General features: G+C 53.4%; 1 protein-coding gene across 3 annotated transcripts in view; it reads left to right on the top strand.

The window, feature by feature from the left end:
• Kiaa0930 (KIAA0930 ortholog) overlaps positions 1-20,972 on the top strand; it is a 39,462-nt gene extending 18,490 nt beyond the window's left edge. Inside the window, exons 2-10 of one of the 3 annotated variants that reach the window (XM_028788783.1) lie at positions 8,425-8,576; positions 12,823-12,945; positions 13,029-13,106; positions 13,383-13,484; positions 14,726-14,866; positions 15,459-15,650; positions 18,091-18,253; positions 19,193-19,351; positions 19,694-20,972. In XM_028788783.1, the coding sequence (XP_028644616.1) occupies positions 8,425-8,576; positions 12,823-12,945; positions 13,029-13,106; positions 13,383-13,484; positions 14,726-14,866; positions 15,459-15,650; positions 18,091-18,253; positions 19,193-19,351; positions 19,694-19,734 (1,151 nt within the window). In that variant the 3' untranslated portion in view covers positions 19,735-20,972. The other 2 variants (XM_028788782.1, XM_028788784.1) reach the window with 2 other exon arrangements.
• Positions 20,973-21,367: the final 395 nt, after the last annotated feature.

Genomic DNA, 21,367 nt, shown 5'->3' with positions numbered 1-21,367 from the left:
GTGCCCAGGTGTGTGACTGTGATTGGCTGGTGCTTTTACTGAGTGTGCCCAGTTGTATTGCCTTGAACAGTGGTCCTCTTCCGAAGCATGTGCAAGTTTTGTGGGCTCTAGTAACATGCGAGAAGCTGGTGTTACTTGTGAGGTGATAGGTGAGTCTCTAGCTAATACAGCAACATGGCAGTCCTTGACCCAGGTGGTTTCCTGGGTGCCTGTTCAGTACCTCGAACATCTCGTGCAGTCTCTGTGGCAATTTCGGGAATAGACGTCCTTCTCTTAATCTTGCTGATGGAGAAGCTGAAAGGTTGAGTCACTTACACAAACAGGCAGCAGGCGACATGGACCAAGTCTATTTTAACTGGTTCCACAGAGGCTGCCTTAACTCTGAACTGAGACTGGCAGCACATGAAAAGCGTCTGAAGGTAGCCTCTTCCCTTCCTTTTCAGTAAGTATAGTTTGAGGGATCATCTCTGTGGAAAATAGTTGTCGTCTGTAGAATTGGCCTTCTGGAGGGAAGTGGACCCACAGACCCTGGCACAGGAAGTAGACTGCCCCCATGATTGTGTATATTCCCTGAAGCTCTGAGCACTTTCGAGTTCAGAGCCTGCTGTGGGCACCCACAGTAGCAGGGAGGGCAGATCTGTTCTTGAGAGCTCAGAGGGTAGGGGGAGTCAGCTGTTTAAAAGGTGACCTCAGGAACTCCTTAGGTTCCTGATTTATCAGCTAGAAGAGTGGTTCTCAGCCTCTGGGTTGCAACACCTTTGGGGGTCGAACAAGGCCACCTAAGATCATCAGAAAACAGATATTTACATTATGATTCTCATAACGATAGCAAAATTACAGTTGAGAAGTAGCAACACAGGTAATTTTATGGTTGGTGGGATCACCACAACATGAGGAGCTGTATTTAAGGGTCGCAGTGTTAGGAAGGCTGAAAAGCTCTGTGCTAGCAGAATCTGGCTCTGTGCATGTCTCTTTTCGGGATATTGGAAAAAGCAAGTTCTGTTTTGAGGGGCTGGGTTTGAGCTTTGGCTCTTCAGTCTACCATCAAACCACCAATTTCTGAGGTCCTGTGTTGAAAAAAAAGAGGCAGGTTTAGGGCTGGGAGTGTTTCTGTAGCGTGCATGAAGCCCTAAGTTTGATGCCCAGCACTGCACAAACCTGATGTGGTGCCATACGCCTATCTTGTCCACACTTGTCAGGTAGAGGAAGTTGAAGGTAATTTCTGTTCTCGAGTCATAGCAATGGGAAAGCCAGCCTGGCCCGTATAAGACGCTGTCTCAGTAAAAAGAAAAGCGCTGGCCAAGTGGCACATGCCTTTAGTCTTACCACTCCGGAGGAGGAAGCAGCCTGATCTCTGTGAGTTCAAGGCCAGTCTGGTCTATATAGCAAATTTCAGGACAACCAGGCTCCGGTGAGAGACTCTGCTTCAATTCCTGTGACCCCAGTGTGTGTGTGTGTGTGTGTGTGTGTGTGTGTGTGTGTGTGTGTGTAAAATGTTCATGTGTGTGTGTATATACACACATACATACATTCATATACATATATATATACACATACACACACGCACATATATATATATACACATAGTGTGTGACAGTGTGTGTGTAGCCCTAAATTTGACCACACACACACACACACACACACACACACACACGACTGCTTTCACACTATGCTGAGGTTTTCCTCCTGAGGTTGACAGGGGTTCTGAAGTGGTAATAAGGTGGCAGTGGTCTATGAATTGTAGGGGGCAGGACACACACACCCTGTCATCGTCCCCTTCTCAGCTACATACTGTGGAGCTGCTGCTGCTGTCAGTCACTTCACTTGTCATGTGTTGTGCCCATTCAGGAAGCATTCGAGAACCCCAAAAGACCACCCAGGAGCCGACTCCGATTCAGTCACACTCGGGTCTTTATTCAGGTGTGAGCTTGGGCTCACAGCTGTCACTGACGCAGCAGAACGGGAGGGCGAAGCCTGAGCCCAGGTTCAAGCAAACAATCGAGGGGGTTTCTAGCTCAGCACACATTCCATTGGGGGGTTTTATGGAATCTGTTGCCCTTTAAAATGATTGGCTTAGAACTGTGACTTCTGCTTTCCTCCTGATTGGTGGTTGTTAGGGAGTGACCTGGAGACTAGTGCTAGGTGCAGGCTTGGTGGTTAACTGGAGTTCTAAGATGGAGCCTGAACCCAGGATGGAGTTGGCAGACTATCTCTCAGATTCACAGTGAGGCAGAGAGCCTTCTGCTACAGAGACAGAGAGAGAACAGTAGGGTCAGGGAGGCCCAGGCCTGGTGCTTACCCCAATGCGTGCCCTCTCTCCACCTGTAGAAGACCCATCAGTTCAGGAGAATCAGAAATCGCTGGGCAGAAAGAACAAGTGGTCCACAGCCCCATTTGGATCCAACTATTATGCTATAATATATTTACACCTTCCCAGTGAGAGATCAAGCACACAGATATTAATAAAGAAAGAACTCTGCAAGCGACCTGTTCTGGCTAATGCATAGAAGGGAACCGGTCAGTTCTGAACAGAAATCCTTGCTTACACAGGAGCATGGCCCCAAGTTACACTTCAAGCAGTTACCCATACTCCACAGAGACAGAAGCTCCAAGGTCTGGTTGTCTGGACAAATGGGGGAGATGGTGCAATGTAGAAATCCAGACATAGTTATCCTGAGACAGACCAGGGCTGCTTTTCCTGGGCTGTTATTACCAGGGCTGTCCTGCCTGCCTGGCAGAGTTACACTCTTCCAGATACAAGGCACAGAGCTTAATTAGCATTACCGGCCAGGCCGTCTTCTCTAAACCACCTGGCAGATGCTCCTTTAGGTAAATTTTACTTTGGTGTAGCCTAATAATTTCTAAGCAAGTTTCCAGCCTCCATTTCCTCCTTTAGCTTGAGTCTGTTCTTACCTAATTATTCATGGGTTCTATTTAGTGAGTCTGTTGCTTGTCGCCCCACATCAGTACCTTCACGATGGCAGACATTGCACAGTGGTGAAAGCTGTCTCCTGACAGACAGATTTCCAGCTGGGAGTGAACAAGGTGGCAGACGCTCGGCTCCTGTGTCCTCAGATGGTAAACAGCAGATCTGTCTGAGGGGTTGTTGGTCTCCACAGCATCACAGATAGATATCAGAATTCCCTCACAGGTCAGAGAGGTCCGGTTCTCAGGGCTATGTTCTATGTTTGGGCATGAATACGTCTGATACTAGTGAGGCAGGCACTCATTAAATAAAATGCCTTAGGCAGATCTCATCATAAAACAGGTTGTGAATTGATTGCTTGGTGACAGTGTGACCAGAGTCACCCTCTTGGTCCTAGCCTGCCTGCCCCTGTATGTCCCCAGAAGCAAGGAAAACTGACTCCTTGCTGCCTCTCACGACCCCAGTGTGGAACTGGGGCAACTGGGAGCTGTCCGCGGTGCTGTCCTAGAGCATGGTTCTCAGCTCAGGCTGTGTTTGCTACCCTGAGGCTTGGGTTCACTGAACTCACTGGAACCTGTACCCATGACTGCAGGACAGAAACAAATAAGGTTCTGGGGACTAGGAAGGTCTATGCTAGACTGATGGCTCCCAGGCTTTGACTTAAGGGATTTCTTGCTGGACAGGCATGGGGAAAAGAAGGGAGAAGGGCTTTCCTATGGGAGGAAGAAATAGCAGGCCAATAAAATTCAGTTGCTTCGTGTGTTAACTCAGTCACTGTATCGCAGGACCAAAGGATACTGTGAGGCCGTGACTCAGTGACCTCATTCTGGCTGTCCAGAGAGGCACGCAGAACATCTGCACCCAAGTTCTTCACTTGCCCCATGTAGAGGGAGGAGCATCACAGCCTAGTAAGGAATTTTACCCCAGACCTCACCCTGGTTCTGGGAATGTGGGAGGTTACAGGAACAGTCTGTGTGTGGGACAGTTGGGAGAAGGATCCATGTTGTAGGATTTCAACGCCTGCATTGTTCTGTGTCCCCAGGAGTTAGAAATTCTATGTCAGAACTGTCATGCCCAGCTGTGGGCATGGAAGACATCTCTGTGTCTGTCTTTCCTTCTCTGGGAAGAGGGCTCTCTCCCTCTCCTGCGTGCCTACCATGCTTGTGACACCAGGCCATAGATTTATGGCAAAAGGTAGTTTGTGGAGAAGGAAGACAGGCAGAGAGAGAGGCTGGCCAGCACTGGCCAGGGGTGACCAGTGGCCTGTGAAGGTCAGCTGCCCCGGTATTTTGTCTCTGCTTCTCCTGTTTCCCTGTGGTTCGTGATGCAGTCGGCATGACTACAAGAGTTTGGTCTTTTTACCCGGGACTGCATGTTCCTGTGTCTGTATGTAGCCTTCACAGCCTTTACAAGGTGGCGTGACTGTGGATGTGGATTTGAAATAGAATGCTTGCTTAGCACAAGTGAGGCCCCTGGGTTTGGTTCCTAGAACTCTGAGTAAACTAATAATCAAGTAGTCAACAGACATTTGGTGTAGTAGACATACCGTAATTCACCTAATTATTGGCAAGTGCAATAATTGCAGAATCCTCCCAGCCTCCTGGAAGCTGCTCGATGGTTTGCTCTCATTAGCAGCACAGGGCGCAGTCTATTTCTGTTACTTTTTGTTTTGGTTTGCTATTTTCAGGTTTACTCATCTTTTTTTTTTCCTGTACGAGTATTCTGCCTGCATGCATATAAGTGCACCATGCGTGGGCAGTGGCCAGAGAGGCTAGATCCCCACGGTGGGCACTGGAGCCCTTGGAATGGAGTTACAGATGGTAGGTGGCCGCTGGGAACTGAATCCAGGTCTGCTGCAAGAGCAGCCAGCTCTACCTGAGCATCTGTCCAGCCCCAGTGCTTTATCTTTAAGACAACCACCTCTGTGTTTTGTTTGTTTGTTTGTTTGTTGAGATGAGGTGAGGTCTCTTATAACCCAGATGGCCTTGAACTCTGGAGTTCTGGGGTCACAAGTGTCATGGTCACACCCAGTGTCACCAGCATCACCTGCTTTTCTTCACTTTTTTTTTCTTTTTCTGAAATGCCATGTGAATTTAATCACACAGAATCTAGTCTTGTGAGCCTGACTTGTGTACATGGTAATTCTGATCCTTCTGATGCCTCCGGTGCTATGAGTGGTTGTAAGTCACTGGCTGGCTTGGCTGTGTGGTGTGTACTTTCCTGGCTTCCACTCTGGGGCTTTTAGGAAAGCTCCCTGTGAACATGTGTGTACTAGCCTCTCTGTGACAGACAGTCACCTCATTTGCTAGTTGAATGTAGGCTGACAGGACTGAGTCAAGACAGCTTTATAAGCATCTGATATCTCTCTCTCTCTTTCTCTCTCTCTCTCTCTCAATCTCTCTCTCTCTCTCTCTCTCTCTCTCTCTCTCTCTCTCTCTGTCTGTCTGTCTGTCTTTTGTTTTTTTCGAGACAGGGTTTCTCTGTGTAGCCCTGGAGCCCTGGCTATCCTGGAACTCACTCTGTAGACCAGGCTGGCCTTGAACTCAGAAATCCGCCTGCCTCTGCCTCCTAAGTGCTGGAATTAAAGGCGTGCACCACCACGCTAGCCCTGACTAGCATCTGACATTTCTAAGAAGGCAAATTTGTTCCTTTAAAAATACCATTCAGGAGACTGGAGAAATGGTTCAACCAGTAAGAACACAAGCAGCGCTTACAGAGGACCCGAGTTCAAGTCCCAGACCCCATGTGGTGGCTCAGAGATGGCTATAACTTTAGTCCAAAGGATCTGATATCCTCTCTGGCTTCTCTGGGCACCAGGCACACCAGGCATAACAAATAGAATAAAATAAAAATGCCATTTAGGCCAGGCATGCTGGCTCACATTGCTAATCCCCAGCACTTGAGGGGTGAGATAGGAGGGTTCCCCATTAAAGAGACAAGTAGGGTGGGGAGATGCCTGAGTGCATCAGGACACTTGCTGTCAAAGCCTGGTGGCCTGAGTGGTTCCCTCCCCCACCCCCAGAGCCCACACAGTGAAAGAAGAGAGCCGGCTCCCACACACACCCCAGCATGATAGACACGTGCTCATACACATAAATAAATACACATACAAATAAATAAGAGTTAAGAAAAAGACGAGTAATACAGAAGGGTAGAAAAAGGGACCCAGGGACCCGACATCATAAATAAAGGTTAGGTTTAAAGATTTCTTTCATGATTTTCAGTTGTGTGTTTGTGCATGGGAATGCAGGTGCCCACAGAGGCCAGAAGAGGGCGCTGGGTCCCCTGGAGTTGGATGGTTAGCTGATTCTTGTGGGTCAAACCCCAGTCCTCTGAAGAGCCATTGCTTCAGCTCCACTGTTGAAGTATGTGGAATAGGGATGATGGGACCTGCCTGGCCCCTGCCAGTCCCTTCCCTGAATAAAGGCCTTTCCAGCTTCTGCTGCTGGTGCCCTGGACCTGCCAGCAGTCTGCCCACTCATCATCTGTGGCCGGTTCCTTTTCAACCAGTTGCTAAGCACAGGGTTTCCAAGGCCTGAGTGTGGCTGTCTGGAAGATGAGTCTCCAGCTCTGGGACCTTGGGCACATCCTTGAGCCTGTTCTGTAAAATGAGGTGGGGACATTTGAGTGACAGGATTTACTCTAACAGTCCGCACGGGTTCTTTGCCTAACTCTTTTGTAGTTAAGGTCTTTGCCATGGTCTTGTTGATGGTTTGAATTGGCTGGATGCCCTAGAAGCCGCTGCCAGGTGGCCCTTTGTGGTTTTGGGGATGGAGCCCCTTACCTTGCCCATGCTCAGCAAGTGCCTAGCCTTAAGTCTCATCCCTCAAGTCGCACAGCAGTGTGTATTCAAGAGGAAGGGCAGTGCTTTCCTCTGTGACTAACACTTGTGAACTGCATGGCTGAGACATGGCCAGGATGAAAGTCACAGGTCCCTGCTTGTCAGGCAGGCCAGAGAAGTTTTTGCTTTATCTCACAGTGTGTACATAGTTGGACATTGCAGGATGCCAAAGGGTGGCAGGAATTTCCAGTGCTGGTGGATGTGCCTACTCTGTGCTGTGAGCCTGCCCCCACCTTCACTGGAGGCTGGCAAGGAGTACTGCCCCTCATCCTGACTCTGACCCCTCCTGCTGACCATGCGTCCCGCCAGGCAGGAGTGGGTGGACCACACACTGCTGCCAGAAGGCAGAGGCTCTGTGGTGTGGCTGGCGCCTTCTGCTTCCCATCAGCCCCTGGTCTGGCCACTGACTACCTCTGAGGAGGTGACTACCTCTGAGGAGGTGACTACCTCTGAGGAGGTGACTACCTCTGAGGAGGTGACTACCTCTGAGGAGGTGACTACCTCTGAGGAGGTGGAGGGTGTCCTACCAGGTAGATCTTCCCTTCAGAAGCAAGGCAGTAGGGCTAAGTCTCTATGGTTCCTGGGAAATGGAGAAAGAAGGAAACTCGGGAGTTTAAGGAGTTGAGCAGCACAGGGTGATAATCCATCTAGGGCAGCGGCTCTCAGCCTTCCTGACGCTGTGGCCCTTTAATACGGTCCTCATGCTGCGGTGACGCCAACCGTATTATTCTTGTTTCTACTTCGTAACTGTAATTTGCTACTGTTTTAAATCATGATATTTTAAATCTGTGTTTTCCAATGGTCTAGGAGACTCCTGGGAAAAGGTTTTTCAGCCCTCAAAGGGGTTGTGACCCACAGGTTAAGAACCACTGATCTAGACAGGTGGGAGGGCTAGGGAGGAAGTCCATGTTTGCTGACCTGCTTTGTGCCAGGCGCTGGCTATTCCAGCTGGGAGCCATTCATCTTCCTGTAGCTGAAGGGAGCCTGTGGCTCAGGAGCTTAGCCACTTGGCCTCTGAAGAGGAAACCCAGATTTTCCTTACCAAAACTAGTGTGTGTGTGTGGGGGGGGGGTTCCCCTTCTTTCTGGTACAGAAAACGAATTCACATTTTATTCATCATGCAGAAATACCATTTTAAATAAAAAGTTTGAAGTAATCAAATGGGAATCAATCTGGCATCCTCTCAGGGCCTTCCTGCCTGCAGCTAAGATCCGCCTGCTGGCCCTTTAAGTCGGGTTCTCCTTGGGATTGCCGCAGCCTGAGGGGGAGGGCTAGGGATGTCTGCGGTGAAGATTTCCCCAGCAAAGCCTTTCTCCTTGCAGCCTAGCCAGCCAGCCAGTGATGTCCTCACAGCTCCTAGATTTTCCTTTTCCCCAGGAGCTGCTGATTCATCCCCTGGATGAAGTCAGCTCAGCTGCTGGGAGCCTGGTAGCCCTGGCTCTCAGGCTGCCGCTGGGTGGAGTCCTACTCTAGAAAGGCATCCCCAGCCTCTGTGATGTTCATGGGTGGGGGTGGGAGGCACCAAGGGAGAAGGGGTAGCACATCCCAGCCCTGTCAAATCTCTGACCAGAAATGCAGGTGGGGAGGACCAGACTTGGCCAAGGTCAGAGCCAGGGCCAACAGGGCCCCCTCTCACTCCTCTGGCTCTGTCCTGTAGGTTGCTTCAAGGATGACCGCATCGCCTTCTGGACCTGGATGTTCTCCACCTACTTCATGGAGAAGCTGGCTCCCCGGCAGGACGACATGCTTTTCTACGTGCGCAGGAAGCGAGCCTACCCAGCCAGTGAGAGCACTGTCGATGGAAGGAAGGTGGGTGACCCCTCTCCCCTGCCTCCCCTCCCCCACAATCCTGTACCACACCTGTGCCCTGAACCTCCCACAGGGCCTCCTTCCCTCCTGCAGCATTCAAGCTTCAGGGGAAAACCAGAACTGAGCAGCCAGCACTTTTGTCTTTGCCATGACCCCAAAAGGCAGTGGTTGTGGCTTTGAGGAAACAGAAGCTCCAGGCTCTGCTGTTGTGGCCAGCCTCTTACAGCGAGTGAGTGAATGGAGGGTCAGGGCTTTGATCCCCAAGTCCAGGGCACTCCCCAGAGTGGGCAGGGACGTGGGTGGATGGTAGGATTGGTGATGCTGGCGATGACTGCCCTTCTCTGGCTTTTACTATAAACTAGGGAATCACTCAGGCCTCTGCTTAGTCTCTGGAACTCCCAGCAACCGGTCAGCTAGACAGATGAGGAAAGGGACTGAGAGGTGAAGCGAGTCACCCAGGGCACTTCATGTGGTCGTGTGTGGAGTTCTTGAGACAGATTTTTGCATGTGTTCACTTTTCAGAAGTTTTAGTGTCTTATAGAATGTTTAAGTGGTCCACATGTTAGACATGGGGACACTTTGTTTACCTTCAAGGACAGAGTGCTCAGCTGTGAGACGTCTGGGACTTACAGCCTGTCTGTGGCTATGCTCCCCAAGAGCCCTGAGACCCAGGTTCCAAGGCCTCTTAGTTATGGCACACACACACGAGTCCTGGGAGCCCTTCCTGCCACACAGCTGCACATCTACAGAATGCATTTGTTGTGAGTGGACACACCTGGATGCTTGCTGCAAAGGAGGCCTTTAACGCTTTGTTTGCTGGGCTAACGTGGGAGGGGCCAGCAGGAGCCCATGGACCACTGGCCAGGGAGAAGAGCCAGAGGAGTGTGAGACCTGGAGAGGCGGATGATGCTGTACCAGGGCCCAGGAGTGACAGGCAGTGGGCAGAGCAGGAGATGCTCTGTGGGAGAGCTAAAGCTGAGGCCTGATTGGTGGGTCCAGCTCTTGCTAGTGGTACCAATGAGAGGCAGGAACCTTCTCAAGAGGGAGGCTAGCCTTGGGCTCGTCAGTCCTGCCTCCTACACCCTTCCTGTCTGAAATGCAGTTCCAGTCCAGCTACTCTCCTTGATCAGTATTACAGCTGTGGCCCAGACTCAGATATCTCTGAGACTCGGAACAGATGGTCTGTAAGGGCTGAGCCCCTGTTAGATACATGGAGGATGGGCTGTTTGGGGTTGATGTGACCAGAGGTGACGTTAGCAGGGAGGGATGGGTGCCAGGGAGCCTCTGTGTGCTGGTGAAGTAGTGTGCTCTGTGTGATGGGTGTGACCGCTGCGTTCACCCGATGTTTAACTCAGGATGAAGGCCCCTGGAGCAGCAGGACTGTGGACCTCACCTCTGGCTCCAGAGGCTCCATCCTGTCAGTCTCAGGACAGAGTCACATGAGTCACTGTCTTTAGGGTGGATCCTGTGTGGCAGATCTGGGAGAGATCAGGATGTGGGGGACAGGCTTGTGTGTACTGTGTGGCTGGCTGGAGGGGAACGAGACACATAGGTGATAGCATCTGGGTGGAAGAGAAGTGCAGCAGGAGCGCTCCTTGGGAGATGCAGCCTGGGCCCACCTGGAGGAGTACAGCGGCAGGGCCCTGGGGCTGTGTTGAGGCACTTATCAACATTTAGTGGGTGTTGAGTTCAGTGGAGCCAGTGTGAACCTAACAGGAGCACTGAGTAACAGCCACATGGAAATGGCTCTTTCCCCAACACGGACACAGACATGACTCAGGCTGGCCACTGTCTTTGGGAAGTCCTTACTGGGCAGACAGACAGCATCATATAGTGGGGACGACGAAAGAGGTGGCATCTGTATACAGGGTTGTAGGACACCCGCACTGAAGATATACCTTGGAACGGGTATAGGACTTGCATGGTGGGGGAGGGACACCTGGCTCATTTGACCCAGGCTATAACTTGAGTGAGTAACAGTTTGTGACAGTGCCAGCAGAGCACCGTGACCTCAGAGTGATAAGTGACAGGAGAAAGGTTATCAAGCGTCAATGGACTGAGACCAAGAATAACTAGTCTTTCTGCTCAGATGGCTTTACATAGGTGTTGGGAAGTGGGGACCCCTCCTTTCTCCACCTCCCATCCTATTTATGGCTGGTTGGCCTCCCGCACTTCTGAATGGATCCTGGGGGACTGGATGATATCTGGTACAGGACCTGGAGAGTCAGGCCTGGGATCAGGCAAAGCTCACGCCCACCCATACTGGACATATTTTCCAGCCCGGCAGTCTACAGTATGTCCTGAAGGGGGCAGAGTGGAGGTGCAGCCAAGAACCCCAACCCACCAAGAATCAAGATCCCAGGGCTGCTGAGATGTGGACTCTAGCGTCTGCGCACTAGGAGTGTTCTGCAGCACAGACCGCCTCCTACCCTTTCCCATCCTGCTAGTACTGGTTGTCATGGCAACCCTCTAGGCTCCTTGCCTAGCAGAGGAGGGTGGGTGGGCAGAGCCAGAACTGCAGTGTGGGTGGGCACGGAGTGCTGGAGTTCCCATGCCCTGCTCCAGAATCACCTTGGGCATCTAGACCTGGTTTCACCACTGTGTCCTGGATTCTCTGCACCATCTCCTCATGCCACCCCTGGACAAAAACACTCCCTGTTCTCAGAAGCCCATTTTGCCTTGGTGTTGTGGACACTGGCATCAGTTTGTGTCCTCGTCTATGTTGGTGGCCTCCTATTGACACCTTCAGCAGTCCTGGGGTACAGATTGCACCAAACCCACTTGGAAAACCGGAACTCAGGAGCCATGAGGGTCCTTGGCTGGTCCCACACCATCTAGTCTCCTGTTTTCTTCTTTGGTAGCTTTCTTTTGTGCATGAGTCAGAATCTCACTGCGTAGCCCTGGCTGTCCTGGAACTCCAAGTAGACCAGGTTGGTCTCAAACTCAGAGATCTGACGGCCTCTGTCTCCTGAGTCCTAGGATTAAAGGTGTGGGCCACCACACTCAGCTGGTAGCTTTTCTTGATTGTGATATACATGCAAAGGTGCCCAGGTTGGTGGCCTTTTGTCTGAGTATTGGGGTCACCAGCCCTCAGACCCAGAGACCCAGCCTGACCAGTGTGGTCAAGGGGCCTTGGCCTGTAGCATCAGGTGGGTCATCCCCGTCTGAGCCAACATGCAGAGCTGCAGTGTGTCTTCCAACTGCGTTTCAGTCATTTATTTGGTATGGTGCCTGTTGACATAGACGGCTGTGCTTTGTCAGTCTGGCTGCTGTGTGCTGTTTCCGAGTGTACACGCCACCCACCTGCACACCTGTGTGTGGGTGTCTGAGCAGTTCCCTGTGTATTTTGGTACTACATGGAGCCACCTATGGCTACCCTGCTGACCTACCTACCACAGGCTGCAGTTGTGCCCTAGGCATTCCCCACCCTGCATTGAGCCAGGAGCAGATAGCTGAGCCTGTGAGGGCTCTCCTGCGGGAGTAAACAAGATGCGTGTTAGGCGTGGAGCAACCAATCGGAGAGGTGGAGTGTGACCAAGGCAGGCAGCGTGGTGGCTCCCAACTGAGTTTGGGTGACTCCCACAGAAACAGACAGTGGAGGGTAGGAGTCCCACCCCTGTGGTATATCCTATCTTGCTGAGGCATCTCTGTGTGGATCCCAGCTCTTCCTTAGGTACAGACTCACGCACACACATAGACACACACACAGGTCCGTGTCCCTGCAGGTGGCCCCAGATGCCCAGCAGGAGGTGACTGTTGCCTCTTAGAGTAGAACCTGCAGGATCCCTCCTGGGCCTAGTTAGGACCCTGGGCTCAGGACCCTTACAGGACAGGCTGCTTCTGACTTCTTAATGCCGATCCTGCCTGGAGTAGGGGTAGATGGGGCTCTGGTCTCTCTTTGATGAGTGAGTAGTATGTGGTTTGTAGCTTGTTTGACCCTCATCAGTTACAAAGGGATTAATGGTGCCTTCCTTGCAGATAAAAGGTTAATCGTTTGTAAAACATGTAGACTAGTTTCTCCTGCTCACTGTGAGCTCAGCAGACATGACTATCATTGGGAACTTGGGAAATATGGTCTTAATTTTCACAACTTTGAGAGGAAAATGCTTTTTCTATCGTACAGATTAGACAACTAGGGTTCCAAGGAAAAGAGAGACGATTCTAGGGACGGGGTGTGTGTGTCATCCTGGTGGAGTGATCAGGGAGCAGGAGGCCCCTAGAGTCTCACTTGTGTCCTGTGCCACAGGCTGAGGCTGAGCCTGAGGTGGAGGTGGAAGTGTACCGGAGAGACTCTAAGAAGCTTCCGGGCCTGGGAGACCCTGACATCGACTGGGAGGAGAGCGTCTGCCTGAACCTCATCCTGCAGAAGGTATGGCATGGGTGATGAGGGCTGCTCATGGGACCGGGAGACGGCAGTCCCCATCGGCCCCCACTGACAGCGTTTCCTTCCAGCTGGACTACATGGTGACCTGCGCGGTGTGCACGCGTGCCGACGGGGGTGACATCCACATCCATAGGAAGAAATCCCAGGTGAGCCCCTACCTCCTGCTGGTGGTCCAGATGCTCCAGTGACCTGCCACCTATTCTATAAAGACATCCTGCTTTCCCACCCCAAAGTGAGGGTTGACTCTATAAGGGTTTCGGTCCTGTGAGTATGTGCGCCCAGCTCCCCTCATGGCTCCTGTAGAGCGAGTGCATCCTTGGTTTTGGACTGATTGAGCACTGAGGGCCCCTGGCCCGTTTCTGTGGTAGCTCTAGGCCTCCATCCAGGCCAGCTTCTCAAGCCTTCTGTCTGCTTTCTTTTAGCAAGTGTTTGCCTCCCCCAGCAAACACCCCATGGACAGCAAAGGGGAAGAGTCCAAGATGAGCTACCCCAACATCTTCTTCATGATTGACAGCTTTGAGGAGGTGAGTGCTCACCACGGGCTGCTCTCCCCTTCCTCTCCTCTTGGGCCCAGGCTGAGGACCTACAAAGCCTCCTGGGAGACATAGGCATTGGGAACAGGGAAGAATCTGGATGACAGCCCGTGGGGCTCCCCACTTCAGTGATTGACATGGACAAGCGTGTGCTTGCTCTAAGCCTAGGTTTACTCATCTGTCCAGTGAGTGTCATGACCTTGTGACCTACTTAGGTGTCAGAGTTGATGACCTAGTGAGTGGGACTGACTAATTCACTGATGCCAGGCTTCTCAGCCAAGGCTGATGTGGTGTGTGTGTTGTGTATGTATGTGTGGTGTATGTGATACGAGTATATATGTGTGTGTGGTGTGTGTGTAGGTATGTGATATGTGTGTGGGTGTGTAGTGTGTATGCATGCTGGGGATCCTGGTGCTTGCCCAGAGACAGCCATTGTTCTTGGAAGTCCCATGAATGTGGGCAGGCATGGTTCTCAGGGCCCCCACAGGTGTGGTGTCTGGAAATACCTGAGGCTCAGGACGTGAGGTGGTCCCCTGGGCTCACACTGCACGTTTGTTTGCTCTGAGTCTCTCACCTTGAAGCTTACACCTGGGTGTCAGATACTGGAACACAGCTCAGAAAGGCAGCAGGATGTAGTCACACTGCCTGTGTCTAGTTGGTGTTATCCCAGGAAGGCAGTTACATTAGTTTTGGACAGCCAAGTCGGAACAAGGTGGGCTTGACTGGGCCGTGGTGAAGGAGCTCAAGTGTCCCCATAGTCCTTGTAGCTTGAACGACATTAGGAAGTCAGATGAGGGTCTAGCCAGTGGCTCCGTGTGGGGCGGCGTCTCTTCCTCCAGTCCCAGCTCCCGGCTACTACACGCCCTGCCCTACCATGAGGCTGTTCCTACCTGTGGCAAGGGTGGAGGGTGGGGTGGTGGACAGTGGGTGACTGTGGGCCGGTGCCTGACTTCTTCTCTGTGTCCTTGTCTGTATGTGGTCCCCTTTCTCCTCCCCGATCTCTTCCTCCTCTTTTTCTTCCCAGCTCTCTGTCTTGAGACTTTTAACCCTAGCTATCTCAGGCTGACTTCAACATCTTGACCCTTCTGCCCTGGCCTCTCTAGCACCAGGATTACAGGTTGCCCCACGCTCGGTGATTAGTGCCCTCCCCCTCAGCCAGGTCAGGGTATGGTTTGGGTGGTGGCACTGTCGTTTGCCGTTTGACATCTCCATCTCTTCGTCCTTGCCCTCAGGTGTTCAGTGACATGACAGTGGGGGAAGGAGAGATGGTCTGTGTTGAGCTGGTGGCCAGTGACAAGACCAACACGTTCCAGGGTGTCATCTTTCAGGGCTCCATCCGCTACGAGGCGCTCAAGAAGGTGTATGACAACCGCGTGAGTGCAGGGCCACCTAGGGTTGTGCGTCCTCCCCAAGGCCTCTGTTGATGAGCCCACCCCACATCAGGGAACCTGCTACTCCTGCAGCCACTCCTGGGGGCCCACAGCCTCTCTTACGTTCTCTCTTTCATCCCAGACACCTGTGTCCATCTCAGGTGCAGGTGGGGAGTCCTCCTTCCTCCAGTGTCCCTGTGAGGTGCCAGCCAGTGGCACATTGGCTCTCCTTTGCCCCCAGCCCCCTGCTGTCTGTGGCCTGGTACTGGAGACACTCCCCAAACTAATCACTGACTAATCGCAAAGGGAGTCTTGGTACTCTGACCACTCCTCCAGCCGGTGCTGTCCGGTCTGAGGTGGGGCAGCAGCCTGTTGTTAAGGCCCTGGCCTGTAGCATGGGTACAAGGGCAGTGATACAGCCTTGGCCAGGGATCTGGAGCACATGCCATACTGGACTGCCTGTTGGGCTCACTGGGTTCCCTGTGGCTTAGGCTCCTCAAGATGGCCTCAGAGATGGTAATACTGTGTCTTAAGAGAGAGGACCTGTGAAGTCAGTCCCACGGTTCTGACTGAGGCCATGTCCTACCTGCCATAGGTGAGTGTGGCAGCTCGAATGGCCCAGAAGATGTCATTTGGCTTCTACAAGTACAACAACATGGAGTTTGTGCGCATGAAGGGGCCTCAGGGCAAAGGCCATGCAGAGATGGCAGTCAGCCGAGTGTCTACTGGGGACACATCCCCCTGTGGGACCGAAGATTCAAGCCCAGCTTCGCCCATGCATGAGCGGGTAAGGGCTGCAGGGCTGGGGGAGGGGCTTCCTGTCCCTTGGGTTGACTTCCGATGGCTCCCTCACCCCACAGACCCCAGGTGAGGGAGACCTAGCTGGCTGACCTCCACTGCTGATGTGGAGGCTGAGGCTCAGAGAGGGGGGTGCCTTGTTTGAGGACACCCAGCAAGTTCACACCCAACCATGGCTGATTCCCTGAGCTGCTGCTGCCTGGGGCCAAATCTTAGGGCCTGAGAGCAGAAGAAATTGACTAAGATCTGGGCCTGGTGCCTGCCTGCATGGATTTGCTGGGCAGCTGTGACCACATAAGCCAGATAGGGACAAGGAAAAGCTGACCCCCGTGTTGTCACCCAAGGACAACAGCAAGCACATGACTGGCTTTGGGCCTGCTCATTTGTCTAGGGCATCCTGTCTGTTAGCAGCCTTCCAAGGGCATGTGGACGGATTCTGTTCCTGCTGCAGCTCTGAGGGCCCAGCATAGGACCGCAAGCTTTGCTTTCTCTGAATCTCTCATTGCCTAGTGGGGAGCCGAGTTCAGTGGCCATGGAGAGACCCCAGGCTCGGGCGTGAGAAGGGCTCTGCCTGTAGGGTCAGTGTTCCAATGCCACTCAGAGTGGTCTGTGAATCAGTCAGCCCTTGTCCCAGAGACTGGCTGGCCGCATTCCGGGCTCTGCTGCTCAGGTGACCACCTTGGACGAGTCTCTTTCTCTCTAAGCTTCTATTTCTCATTGAGACGTGAAGCATGAACCTGCTTCCTGCAATGTAGGGGCCCCAGGCGCACTGCTCATGACTTAATGCCTTGCACGGGGCTTGGCCCTGTGAGGTGTCCCAAGTGGCAGCTACAGTGGTTCCTTCTGCGTCTGATGAGAAGTGACGCAAAGCAGACAGTGCCTGACCGGCTGTTGGTTGTGTTAGCTTCTGGGCGCCTCCTTTTCTTTCTTTTGGAATCATTTACAGTTAGTGTGTTTTATAAGCCAAACAAAACCAAGAAGTGCTGGGGTTTTGTAAAGTGTTGAGCACTTCAGGAAGGGCTCTCTTGCTTTTGGAGTAGAGGCAGCTTGGATTCCGAGAGCCCAGGTGACAGCCAGATTGTGCGCAGTTCTGTAGGGTACTCGGATGATGACGTGCATATGCAGATATGGCCCGGGCTGACACTACTTGGGCGCTGTCTGCCGAGTGCCCACAGATCAGTCCCTAGACTCACTCACCCACACCTCAGTTTTCCTCATCTGCCAAGTGGGAATGGCCAGGGGCGATGGGATGGCCCTAACCATACCCTTCATGGCAGAGAGGTTGAGGAGCCCTGGAGTTGTGAGGTCATGCAGAACCCGCACCCACAGCCCGTGTACGCACTGTTGCTTGTCTTGTCCTCAGGGGTCACTTGTAACCAGTGTACAAGAAATGCAGACTGTGTGTATTGTGGTTTCTGGTATTTGTTTTTTTATCTTTTGAAAACTTCCCTGACTTGAGGGAGGACCGTCTGGAGCCCAGCAGCCGCCGGACTTTGGTGGATGTCGGAGCTATGACGGGGAAGCTGATGGGGCCCCGAAGTCTCAGTCTCAGCTCATCTTGCTGCTCTGATTCTTGTTTGCGTGGGGAGGAGGGAGGGGATGGGCCAAGTTCCCTATGCCTGGAACGCCCTTCCCCCCCTTCTTCACCTGGCGAACTCCTACTCGTCCTTCAAGACCCAGCTCAAGCGGCAACCTCCTCCAGGAAGCCTACTCTGATTTCACAGGCTGTCTGTCCCTTCTTCCAATGTGCTTCCATGTCCTGTGCTTCCCTTTCTGTCTCAGCGACCAGCATGCATTCTGTGGTTGTCACTAGAGTCTGTCACCCCCAGCAGACTGTGAGCTCCTTGAGGGCAAGGGACCTATGTCTTGTGCCTGTCTGTGCCTGGCTCACCCTCCAGTGAGTGTGGAGATTGTTGGTGGCTGGGACTGAATGTGCTTGGAAGGGAGGAGAGAGACAGGCAGAGAGCGGCTTAGCCTGGGCACGCGTGAGAGGGGCTGGGTGCAAGAGGGAAGGGCCCAGGGGTTGGCCTGGGGTGTCGTCCCGGTGGCTTTAGGCTTTTAGGCTTAGTCAAGGCTCCTGCTTGTGTGCGCTCTCTGCTCAGATGTCAGATATGCATCATGGGCCACTGTGGGGGCAGGGCTGTCCTTAAGCCACACCAGCAGCCCGTCCACTGGCATTTGAACAGCCCCTCTTTTGTGCTGAGATGTGGAAGAGGGGCCTCTGTGTCAGGGTTGTTGGCAGCCTGCTCCCGCCTTAGGCAGGACTGGTTGCTGGGCATGTGGCTAGTTTCCAGTGCCCGGCGTCCCCTCAGCCAGGACAGATGATGCTCCTGCTTGGGCTGGCTCTGTAGGCGGGATCCAAGTGGCACTGGGGCCTCACGGCAGAGTCTGTCCCTGCCACTCTTGTGACTTGGGCTCCTTGTTCCCAGGTGACCTCCTTTAGCACCCCGCCCACCCCAGAGCGAAACAACCGGCCTGCCTTCTTCTCCCCGTCCCTCAAGAGGAAGGTGCCACGGAACCGCATTGCAGAGATGAAGAAATCACACTCTGCCAACGACAGCGAGGAGTTCTTCCGGGAGGACGACGGTGGAGGTGCTGGCCTTCCCCTTTGTGCTCCTGCAGAGGAGTGGCCCGTGCTCTGGGTTACACTCCCCATCCACATGGTCACTGGTCCGAGTGGTCACTCATCTGTGTGGTCACTCGCCCGTGTGGTCACTGGTCCTGGCAGTCACTCTCTCACCCTGTGGTACATAGAGAGCCACACACACCAAGTGTTGAGTGCTGGTCCCAGGGCTGTGGCTAAGCTGTGTATAGATGGGCCAGGGGCCTGCCTCTGAGAGTCCTGTTCTCAGGCTGTCCACCCACCTCATGTTCAGGGGCTCTGTTGTTCCTCTTCTGCTTCTTGGGCCAGCTTTGCTCATTCTAGAACCTTCTATCCTGGGTAAACCTCACAGCTTCTCTGTTGCCTCTGTCTCCTGGTCTCCCTTGGGTCACCAGGCTCACAGATCCTTCGCTGGGCCCACCCCCCTTGCTTCCACCCACTCACCTTCCTTCCCAGTGGTTGGCATCACTCACTGACAGTGGGTTGTGCAGCTGTGGGACAGGACTCCTCAGTCATGACCAGGGAAGCAGGGTTGGTGGGCAGTCTGGCCATTCTGTCAGTCCTGTGGAAAGTGGGGATCAGAGGTGTCTCTCAGAACTGAGTTGAGAGTTTCTTGGGGGGAATTTCCAGCATCCCTCACCATCCTCACCACGAGCCTGTACATGCCAGTTCATGTGCGCGCTGAGTGGACGGAGGAGGGAAGGCTTCCCTGGGGTGAACCCTGGGTGCTCTCTGGCCAGGCCCAGTAGAGGTGGGCCCTGGCAGACAGGAGGTCTGAAGGCCCGGAAGCAGGGCTCTGGGGGGTGTGGGCATTGGTGAGGACCATCTGTGAGCATGGCATCAGTCTAGAGGAGTTACAATGTTTTGTTGCCACCTCCCCATGCTCCCTGGCCCACACTGGGGTACTGACCCTCTCCTCTCCTTTTCAGCCGATCTGCACAATGCCACCAATCTGCGGTCTCGGTCCCTGTCCGGCACAGGCCGGTCCCTGGTCGGGTCCTGGCTGAAGCTAAACAGAGCTGATGGAAACTTCCTTCTCTATGCACACCTGACCTATGTCACTTTGCCACTGCATCGGATCTTAACAGGTACACAGGAGCAGAGCCCTGCAGAGCCCCCGGTGCAGGCAGCAGCAGGATGGAGTTTCCATGGCCAGTGGCTTCCCTCCACGTGTGTCCCAGTAGTCCTCACTGGCCTCTGAGTGGTCCCAATTAGGTGTTGCCTCTGGGGTCTCTCTGGGGGTCTTGTTTTTCTTGGCCTCTGCACCTGTGCTTCTCCATTGCTGGCATGGGAGGGTAGGGTGGTGATGGTGTCTGCGTCCTGTGAGGTCCTATCAGAAGTGTGTGTGTGTGTGTGTGTGTGTGTGTGTGATAGCTGAGGCTCCTCCCAAGAGTGTCCTCACCCCTCCTGCCTCCCTCCTGTCACCCTAGACATCCTGGAAGTACGGCAGAAACCCATCTTGATGACCTAGTGTGTGTGGAGCCTGCATGGAGCCCCGGCCCTGCCTGGCCCTGGGAATGCTGCCAAGTGCCTACCTGTCACCGCCAACCGGGGTCTTCTGTGACAAGCCAGCACCGGAGCTACAGCCAGGCAGGGCCACTCGACTCCCGGGGCCAGGGCCGACTCCATGAACACCAGCCCAAACTGAAGTGCCTCGTCGTCCTCCCTCGCTGGCTCTGCTCCCACCCTGTGCCCACGCTCAGCCCCCTTGGCCTATCTCAGAGAGCTTTCTGCTCCCAAAGAGGGCCAGAGATGCCAAGAGATCATAGAGGGCGTGAGGGGTTGCCAGCTTCCAGAATGTTCTTAGACCTTGACCTTGGCTCCCGTATCCCTGCTGGGGCTCTGTGCCAGGCCACTGTCTGCGCATCCTACACAAAGCCAGTTGAAGATTTTGTAATGCAGTACTGACGAACTTCAGCTCAAGAGTCGGTCCCAACTTGTTCTCCCATAGTTCTTGTCACAGTAGGTCCCAGCTGGGGGTCAGGGAACATGAGCTGTTTGTCGGCTGGGAATACCTCGCCCTATGCCCAACTCCAGAATGGGTCACAACCTCCAGCTGGGCAGACAGGCTCCGATCCCCCAGAATGGCCTTTGCTTCCATCCAAAGAACACCGCCAACACACACACCTCCGACCCCGAGATGTCCTGCTTCGATCTCGGCTCTCCGGAGGGATGCAGAATTCTGTTCTGAAGGAAAGGGAGGGTACTTCTGCTGAGGGATGTCTGATGGGGACTGGGGTGGAATCCTCCCGGGAAGGTTGTAGGCAGAACCACCCTGGGGCCAGAGCTTAGAGCGAGGCTGGTGCTGTCCCCTTTGCCCCGTGCTTTGGTCAGCATGCTGGTCTTGTCTTCAGCCTGGCTCCCTAGGCAGAGAGGAGAGCAGGCTTCTCATGAGTCTGCAGTGTCCTCAGTGGGTGCAGGTGGCTGTGTGGTTTATCAGCCCAAGCCTTACCCTGGCGGTGTGCTCTGAGGCCTCCTCTACCCAACTGGAGTAAACTGGAAGCTGGGCCTCCTGTTGCTGTTGGGTTTAGTGCCCCAGATGCAGAGAACTCAGCTGTGTACGTAGAGCTCAGCCCCTCTGGGTTGGAGTGCAGGCACAGGAGCATGGCTCCTGTCTGGCTCCATTCCTTGGTCTCTGGGAGTAGGCACTACTTTGGGACTTTCTCCAGATTTTGTATGTTGTTATTAAAAGCGAGCTATTGCATTTCATTCTGCCTCAGTTTGCCCACCTGTAAAATGGGGCTGATACCACCTACCTCACTGAAGTCTCCAGGATTCAAGTGCATGGCTGGGTCAGGGTTTGCTCACTTGTCATTCTGCATAGCTCAGCTGGGTCTTAGGAGTGGCTCTTAGGTGGCAAGAAAGCTTACCTCCCCTGCCTGCTCTGAAATAACTCCTTCCAAAGGGACGGATGAGCAGTGCGGAAGCTTAGACACTGGGACTGTGCTGGAGTCTGGGTCCCGATTCTAATCTAAACATCAAAGCAGATTGACATCCTGTCCCAGAATGCCAGCGTACCTCAGGCTTACGGGTGTGGCTCTCTGGTATAGGATTGCCATTTCTCCTTTAGGGTGTGTGAATGCTGTCCCCACAGGTGTTTCTAG

This window comes from Grammomys surdaster, unplaced genomic scaffold, assembly GCF_004785775.1.
Source record: "Grammomys surdaster isolate TR1022 unplaced genomic scaffold, NIH_TR_1.0 125767, whole genome shotgun sequence".
Lineage (NCBI taxonomy): Eukaryota > Metazoa > Chordata > Mammalia > Rodentia > Muridae > Grammomys > Grammomys surdaster.
This window is presented reverse-complemented; position numbering and strand designations above follow the sequence as displayed.